General features: G+C 44.1%; 1 protein-coding gene across 1 annotated transcript; it reads left to right on the forward strand.

Annotated features, from left to right (window-relative positions):
• Positions 1-3,553: 3,553 nt before the first annotated feature.
• On the forward strand, positions 3,554-4,671 carry LOC128743700 (uncharacterized). The gene is made up of 4 exons (XM_053840327.1): positions 3,554-3,613; positions 3,678-3,948; positions 4,007-4,428; positions 4,497-4,671. Exons 2-4 carry the CDS (start codon positions 3,787-3,789, stop codon positions 4,564-4,566), a joined length of 654 nt encoding a protein of 217 aa, XP_053696302.1. The 5' UTR covers positions 3,554-3,613; positions 3,678-3,786; the 3' UTR covers positions 4,567-4,671.
• The last annotated feature ends 4,328 nt before the right edge of the window (positions 4,672-8,999 follow it).

An 8,999-nucleotide genomic window follows, 5' to 3' on the forward strand; every position in this document is an offset into this window, starting at 1 on the left:
TGATCGATTTTTATCACAAACTTCGTAAAACCCCAACTAGCAGTTATTTTCAATAGGTATTTATTTTGAATATCTCCACTAGCTTTGTGGTGATTTGTGCTGATACAACACGGAAGAGGGTAGAAGTGCGTTCCAATCCAGGGGTTCCGCAGGGGTTCCGCAAGGTTCTATACTGGGCCCCGGTGTTGTGGAACGTCATGCATGACGAGGTGTTGAAGCTAAAGTTCCCGGTAGGGGTGGTAATTGTCGACTTTGCGGACGACATTACCTTGGAAGTCTACGGTGAATCCATCAGAGAGGTTGAGTTGACGGCTGCCCACTCTATAAGCATTGTAGAAAATTGGATGCGCTCCAGGAAACTGCAACAACCGCAAGTCGGTGCAGCAAACAAAGATCAGCGTCGGGGACTACACTATTTCGTTAACGCGGTCCTTAAAACTCCGGGGAGTTATGGTCGACGATAAGCTCAAGTTTGGGAGCCACGTCGATGACGCCTGCTTCCACAGTTATTTCGGCCCTGCAGACGGCTTCCACAGTTATTTCGGCATTGTCTCGTATGATGTCTAATAGCTCTGCGGTATATGGTAGCAAGCGAAGGCCATTAGCCAATGTGTCCATACTTAGGTATGGCGGGCCGGTGTGGTCATCAGGGTTAGGAACCAAAAGGTAAGCTGGAAAGTACCTATCGTGTCATGTGTTTGAGAGTGGCGAGTGCGTATCGCATAGTTTCACATGACGCAATCTGCGTCTTAGCGGATATGATGCCTATTGGCATCATCATCAGCGAGGATGTAGAGTGCTTCAACTAACGTGGAACTAGAGGCATACGGAATACCACAAGATCGGGCTTTAGTTGATATTCAGTGCTGTCCGCCCTAATCGGAGATTCATCGGAGTTCACTATAAAGCTGTGTCGGCTAACCTCTATTGTTGCTGGGCTGCTGCTGTTAATATCGGGCGTCGTCAGTGATAACTTACGTAAATACAAAAAAATTGTCTTTGTATCGCCTTCTCATTAGACACAAGACAGATGATATAGTCAAACGTGTGCCTATGAGAACGCTTTACGAACACTATGATAGGCTAGTACACCCTGTTGTCGTCAGGAGCCACTTATTTGACGATTGAATCTGCAAAGAGTGGTGTATCTAGTTCTTTAGATACCGTCATCCGGGGCGAGATTGTGCCAAAAAAGTATATATTTTTGTTCTTTAGCTCAGTATACACACAATTTAGGAACTAAGTTGATTTCGAAGCTGTCAATATATACTAAATTGTTCAATTAACAACTACCGTAGAGATGGTCTAGTTACAATGAAACCTAATTTTACTGGAAGTGCATCAACTTTGACACAATCTCACCCCTTCTAGGGGGTGACATTGTGCCAAAAACATAAAGTTTGGCTAAAAACCTAAACAGTGAACATTAGCATGTTTATAAACAATACACATAAAGATCAGTATAAAGTAGTTCATATGTGGCCGTCCATGAACTAAGTGGACTATTAGGGGCAGGGGGTCGGCCAAAAACAACGCATCATACAAAAAATATGAACGAAAATAACCCGGAGTGGTCTGAAATAACTAAAAATGAGTTCGTAGTCAATGGAGAGCCTTTATATAGCCAGTAGCATTTCTAGGGTTAACAAGGGGGAGATATATGAAAGGGTGTATCCTAAGGAAGCATACCTATTTGATTATTTAACAAAAGTAACCATTACTTCGTTCAAGAACCCGCGGCCGCAGAACATGTGGCCTATCCTACCCCCCTCCCCCCTCGTTAAAACTGGCAGTTTATACACGGTATAATATATTCGTCTTATATTAGAGTGTTTATTCAAAGTATCTGAAATTTCCAGAGAAAAAGTAAAAATTAATTTAAATTATTTAGCAGACCTATGATGCAGTTTGCTCCAAAATGGATGATGCAATCTAATCTGTCAAAATATTGTGCTCAATAGCAAAGAATGTGAGTGTGCTGGTGTATACTGACGTATTTTTGTTGTGTATGTGAAATCCACAAATTGGATCGATCATTATGGCTTGGCACAATCTCACCCCCGTGAAGCTCGAAAAGTACAAAGTTTCGAAAAATATTATTTTCGTAATCAAAACTTATCCAACACATAATAACCTTTCGAAACATTGTAAATGATTAGTTTATATACCTTCAAGATAGCAAGTTGATGCGATTTCTTGTTTGGGTTGGTTTATGCGGGACATTTTTTACAAGCGTTATTTCCGCGTATTTTTGATCGCGAACTTTGAAACCCTGCTTAGGCTAAATAGTTTGCTAATATTATCTGTGTTCCATTCTAAGTTATGAATAAATATGTTATGTTCATCATCATTTTGAATTTAAGTCACCAGTTTCTACAGATATAATAAATTTTCACATATAAACATTTTTGGTTTTTGGCCCAATCTCACCCCCGTGGCCCAATGTCACCCCGGATGGCGGTAATCTAAGATGCGGGCCCCAAGCGGCCTGGTAAACCCGGTAAACGAAAGCCGACCCAAGTAACAATTTCAGGCTGATCAAACGCTTTTATAGCTGATTTTATTCAACCTGTGACTGATCTATGGTTTAGAATTAGAAATAAAAACCTTTTTTCAGCTCTTAAACATGTAAATCTGGTGATTTTATCAAGTATCAGGCTAATTAATAGCTGCTTTCGAAGCTACAATGAAGCTTAATAGAAACTTTTTTGCGCTTTTAAATAACCAATAACCAAAATAACCAACGAGAAATAGTTTTGCAATCTGCTTTTCCAGTCGCTTAATCAAAGCTTCACCAACCTTTCTGCAGCCAAAAAAAAATCTATTTTTAAATTTAAAAAAAAATGGACCACGTCATTTTTATTTTGCCTTGAACGGGATATTTTTAATTTCGAATAACTTTAATACGTATAAGTAAGCTAGCTAAGCTAAATAAAAATGCATGTCTTTTTTCCGGGAATTGAACCTGCCATCTTTTGATCTATAAGCACTCACCGTATGATCCACCCCATTTGCAGCTGCAGAACAGACAGTGAGAATATCTTGGTAAAAGTTTGTAAAGTCACTTTAACACCACCCTCTGCAGCCTTAAAGTAGTTTGAAAGCTGTGAGCCTAATGAAAGCTTCCATTCTACATTTTAACACCTTTAAGCAGCCGTAAAACGGTTTGATGTCTATGGCTGTTTAGAAGTAGATTGTTTAGCAGAAAAATTCGCTATTAAGCTTGTTTATCAGTTTTTGGGAGAGAACTGGTTTGAAAAACTTAAAGTAGCTTAAGCATCGCTTATTTGAACACCATTTAAGTGCTTACTTTATGCAGCTTTGATCGCCTTAAAACAACCCGTAAACAGCTATTGCTCTTGCAATTCAGCTACCGTTTTTACTTGGGGAAGCACGTTTCAAAGTTGCTTCGCACCTTCTGTGTAGCTTTCGCTATGTGAAAGTAACTGCTCGATTTTTCTTCAGTTTGACAATGACAACTTTGTTGACACCAGCAGACAGTACACAGAAAGATTTCGAAGATTTTGTAAATATTTACCAAAACAAACTGAGTGAAGTTGTTAATCATTTTTTCTTGGTTGTTTTTTGTTAAAAATCTTAAGATTTAGACGAGGTAGGTTTTTATTAAGTTAAAGAAATTAAATCAAATTAATATAGGATTGCTGTGTACTGCTGAGACTTGCACACGGTCTGGTCAATTTCCCTAAAGTGACTTCGTGCGGATTTGATGAGCAAACGCGCGTAGAGTGATGTCGATGTCGATTATTAATTGACTTTCGTGGGAAAATGAAATGTGCTGCATCGTTTTGCAAAAGTAAAGTGCACAGAGCATCCAACGGTATAGGTTTTTTCCGCTTTCCCAAGGACATCGTCACGAGACAAAAGTGGATTGATTTCTGTCGGCTGCTGCCGAATCGACAAGTGACAGCCAATTCGCGTCTTTGTAGCGTAAATAAGCAGAATAAATTATAGTCCGTTGACGACTATTATCGTTCTTCCATTTTAGCTCCATTTCAACTACGAACGTGACCTGTACGTAGCCAGCAGGGGAGGTAAACTTTTAACCATACCGGGAGCGGTTCCGACATTTGGAAATGTACAAAATTTGAATGCAAAATATGAGGGAAATGAACGAGCAATGGTTTGTCAGCGTGTTGAAGAGAATGAAAGCGAAGGTTCTATAAATTATACCAGCATGAATGATGACCATTCATATTATGTTGAACGAAACCAGCGACCACAGCTCGGACTCGACGAAAGTTCCGTTTGTCAACTGGAGTCGAAATTGTTCAAAAAAATGAGTGAATATGATGCTATCCACATTTGTGATCACCAGTATGCTCGACCAGCATATTCTTTCGACGACGTGGATGACGGGCCAAAGCCATTGGCCGAAACTGAGCCGATCATAAAGTTCAAAACTGTTCTGTAATTTAAAAACCAATAATGAGCACAATGTACAACGGTTAACGTGTCTCTTGTTTTAAATTTTTTAGGTTGATCGATCCACTGCAAGATTTTAGCGAAAACGTTAAGTGCGAAATTAAATGCGAGCCCGGAAGTTAAAGATTTGGAAATTGTCCGACAAACTATTTACAATGAAGTGCAATAGGCGTTATTATATTATTAGTATGATTGTCTCAAAAGGTCGAAAACATGTCGATAATAAACAATGCGTATCTCTTTACTCTCGGTTGTACCGTTTTAATGCTTAGAAATGCTTTTAATTTTTTGCATTTCGTCTTTATATTCAAACTTACAGAGGATCTTGGTATCTGAAAAATGAAGAATGAAAAATCCACACATATATAACTGAATTTCTGTCTGTCTGTCTGTCTGTCTGTCTGTCTGTCTGTCTGTCTGTCTGTCTGTCTGTCTGTCTGTCTGTCTGTCTGTCTGTCTGTCTGTCTGTCTGTCTGTCTGTCTGTCTGTCTGTCTGTCTGTCTGTCTGTCTGTCTGTCTGTCTGTCTGTCTGTCTGTCTGTCTGTCTGTCTGTCTGTCTGTCTGTCTGTCTGTCTGTCTGTCTGTCTGTCTGTCTGTCTGTCTGTCTGTCTGTCTGTCTGTCTGTCTGTCTGTCTGTCTGTCTGTCTGTCTGTCTGTCTGTCTGTCAGTCTGTCAGTCTGTCAGTCTTTCAGTCTGTCAGTCTGTCAGTCTGTCAGTCTGTCAGTCTGTCAGTCTGTCAGTCTGTCAGTCTGTCAGTCTGTCAGTCTGTCAGTCTGTCAGTCTGTCAGTCTGTCAGTCTGTCAGTCTGTCAGTCTGTCAGTCTGTCAGTCTGTCAGTCTGTCAGTCTGTCAGTCTGTCAGTCTGTCAGTCTGTCAGTCTGTCAGTCTGTCAGTCTGTCAGTCTGTCAGTCTGTCAGTCTGTCTGTCTGTCTGTCTGTCTGTCTGTCTGTCTGTCTGTCTGTCTGTCTGTCTGTCTGTCTGTCTGTCTGTCTGTCTGTCTGTCTGTCTGTCTGTCTGTCTGTCTGTCTGTCTGTCTGTCTGTCTGTCTGTCTGTCTGTCTGTCTGTCTGTCTGTCTGTCTGTCTGTCTGTCTGTCTGTCTGTCTGTCTGTCTGTCTGTCTGTCTGTCTGTCTGTCTGTCTGTCTGTCTGTCTGTCTGTCTGTCTGTCTGTCTGTCTGTCTGTCTGTCTGTCTGTCTGTCTGTCTGTCTGTCTGTCTGTCTGTCTGTCTGTCTGTCTGTCTGTCTGTCTGTCTGTCTGTCTGTCTGTCTGTCTGTCTGTCTGTCTGTCTGTCTGTCAGTCTGTCAGTCTGTCAGTCTGTCAGTCTGTCAGTCTGTCAGTCTGTCAGTCTGTCAGTCTGTCAGTCTGTCAGTCTGTCAGTCTGTCAGTCTGTCAGTCTGTCAGTCTGTCAGTCTGTCAGTCTGTCAGTCTGTCAGTCTGTCAGTCTGTCAGTCTGTCAGTCTGTCAGTCTGTCAGTCTGTCAGTCTGTCAGTCTGTCAGTCTGTCAGTCTGTCAGTCTGTCAGTCTGTCAGTCTGTCAGTCTGTCAGTCTGTCAGTCTGTCAGTCTGTCAGTCTGTCTGTCTGTCTGTCTGTCTGTCTGTCTGTCTGTCTGTCTGTCTGTCTGTCTGTCTGTCTGTCTGTCTGTCAGTCTGTCAGTCTGTCAGTCTTTCAGTCTGTCAGTCTGTCAGTCTGTCAGTCTGTCAGTCTGTCAGTCTGTCAGTCTGTCAGTCTGTCAGTCTGTCTGTCTGTCTGTCTGTCTGTCTGTCTGTCTGTCTGTCTGTCTGTCTGTCTGTCTGTCTGTCTGTCTGTCTGTCTGTCTGTCTGTCTGTCTGTCTGTCTGTCTGTCTGTCTGTCTGTCTGTCTGTCTGTCTGTCTGTCTGTCTGTCTGTCTGTCTGTCTGTCTGTCTGTCTGTCTGTCTGTCTGTCTGTCTGTCTGTCTGTCTGTCTGTCTGTCTGTCTGTCTGTCTGTCTGTCTGTCTGTCTGTCTGTCTGTCTGTCTGTCTGTCTGTCTGTCTGTCTGTCTGTCTGTCTGTCTGTCTGTCTGTCTGTCTGTCTGTCAGTCTGTCAGTCTGTCAGTCTTTCAGTCTGTCAGTCTGTCAGTCTGTCAGTCTGTCAGTCTGTCAGTCTGTCAGTCTGTCAGTCTGTCAGTCTGTCAGTCTGTCAGTCTGTCAGTCTGTCAGTCTGTCAGTCTGTCAGTCTGTCAGTCTGTCAGTCTGTCAGTCTGTCAGTCTGTCAGTCTGTCAGTCTGTCAGTCTGTCAGTCTGTCAGTCTGTCAGTCTGTCAGTCTGTCAGTCTGTCTGTCTGTCTGTCTGTCTGTCTGTCTGTCTGTCTGTCTGTCTGTCTGTCTGTCTGTCTGTCTGTCTGTCTGTCTGTCTGTCTGTCTGTCTGTCTGTCTGTCTGTCTGTCTGTCTGTCTGTCTGTCTGTCTGTCTGTCTGTCTGTCTGTCTGTCTGTCTGTCTGTCTGTCTGTCTGTCTGTCTGTCTGTCTGTCTGTCTGTCTGTCTGTCTGTCTGTCTGTCTGTCTGTCTGTCTGTCTGTCTGTCTGTCTGTCTGTCTGTCTGTCTGTCTGTCTGTCTGTCTGTCTGTCTGTCTGTCTGTCTGTCTGTCTGTCTGTCTGTCTGTCTGTCTGTCTGTCTGTCTGTCTGTCTGTCTGTCTGTCTGTCTGTCTGTCTGTCTGTCTGTCTGTCTGTCTGTCTGTCTGTCTGTCTGTCTGTCTGTCTGTCTGTCTGTCTGTCTGTCTGTCTGTCTGTCTGTCTGTCTGTCTGTCTGTCTGTCTGTCTGTCTGTCTGTCTGTCTGTCTGTCTGTCTGTCTGTCTGTCTGTCTGTCTGTCTGTCTGTCTGTCTGTCTGTCTGTCTGTCTGTCTGTCTGTCTGTCTGTCTGTCTGTCTGTCTGTCTGTCTGTCTGTCTGTCTGTCTGTCTGTCTGTCTGTCTGTCTGTCTGTCTGTCTGTCTGTCTGTCTGTCTGTCTGTCTGTCTGTCTGTCTGTCTGTCTGTCTGTCAGTCTGTCAGTCTGTCAGTCTTTCAGTCTGTCAGTCTGTCAGTCTGTCAGTCTGTCAGTCTGTCAGTCTGTCAGTCTGTCAGTCTGTCAGTCTGTCAGTCTGTCAGTCTGTCAGTCTGTCAGTCTGTCAGTCTGTCAGTCTGTCAGTCTGTCAGTCTGTCAGTCTGTCAGTCTGTCAGTCTGTCAGTCTGTCAGTCTGTCAGTCTGTCAGTCTGTCAGTCTGTCAGTCTGTCAGTCTGTCTGTCTGTCTGTCTGTCTGTCTGTCTGTCTGTCTGTCTGTCTGTCTGTCTGTCTGTCTGTCTGTCTGTCTGTCTGTCTGTCTGTCTGTCTGTCTGTCTGTCTGTCTGTCTGTCTGTCTGTCTGTCTGTCTGTCTGTCTGTCTGTCTGTCTGTCTGTCTGTCTGTCTGTCTGTCTGTCTGTCTGTCTGTCTGTCTGTCTGTCTGTCTGTCTGTCTGTCTGTCTGTCTGTCTGTCTGTCTGTCTGTCTGTCTGTCTGTCTGTCTGTCTGTCTGTCTGTCTGTCTGTCTGTCTGTCTGTCTGTCTGTCTGTCTGTCTGTCTGTCAGTCTGTCAGTCTGTCAGTCTGTCAGTCTGTCAGTCTGTCAGTCTGTCAGTCTGTCAGTCTGTCAGTCTGTCAGTCTGTCAGTCTGTCAGTCTGTCAGTCTGTCAGTCTGTCAGTCTGTCAGTCTGTCAGTCTGTCAGTCTGTCAGTCTGTCAGTCTGTCAGTCTGTCAGTCTGTCAGTCTGTCAGTCTGTCAGTCTGTCAGTCTGTCAGTCTGTCAGTCTGTCAGTCTGTCTGTCTGTCTGTCTGTCTGTCTGTCTGTCTGTCTGTCTGTCTGTCTGTCTGTCTGTCTGTCTGTCTGTCTGTCTGTCTGTCTGTCTGTCTGTCTGTCTGTCTGTCTGTCTGTCTGTCTGTCTGTCTGTCTGTCTGTCTGTCTGTCTGTCTGTCTGTCTGTCTGTCTGTCTGTCTGTCTGTCTGTCTGTCTGTCTGTCTGTCTGTCTGTCTGTCTGTCTGTCTGTCTGTCTGTCTGTCTGTCTGTCTGTCTGTCTGTCTGTCTGTCTGTCTGTCTGTCTGTCTGTCTGTCTGTCTGTCTGTCTGTCTGTCTGTCTGTCTGTCTGTCTGTCTGTCTGTCTGTCTGTCTGTCTGTCTGTCTGTCTGTCTGTCTGTCTGTCTGTCTGTCTGTCTGTCTGTCTGTCTGTCTGTCAGTCTTTCAGTCTGTCAGTCTGTCAGTCTGTCAGTCTGTCTGTCTGTCTGTCTGTCTGTCTGTCTGTCTGTCTGTCTGTCTGTCTGTCTGTCTGTCTGTCTGTCTGTCTGTCTGTCTGTCTGTCTGTCTGTCTGTCTGTCTGTCTGTCTGTCTGTCTGTCTGTCTGTCTGTCTGTCTGTCTGTCTGTCTGTCTGTCTGTCTGTCTGTCTGTCTGTCTGTCTGTCTGTCTGTCTGTCTGTCTGTCTGTCTGTCTGTCTGTCTGTCTGTCTGTCTGTCTGTCTGTCTGTCTGTCTGTCTGTCTGTCTGTCTGTCTGTCTGTCTGTCTGTCTGTCTGTCTGTCTGTCTGTCTGTCTGTCTGTCTG

The sequence above is a fragment of the Sabethes cyaneus genome, chromosome 3, assembly GCF_943734655.1.
Source record: "Sabethes cyaneus chromosome 3, idSabCyanKW18_F2, whole genome shotgun sequence".
NCBI lineage: Eukaryota > Metazoa > Arthropoda > Insecta > Diptera > Culicidae > Sabethes > Sabethes cyaneus.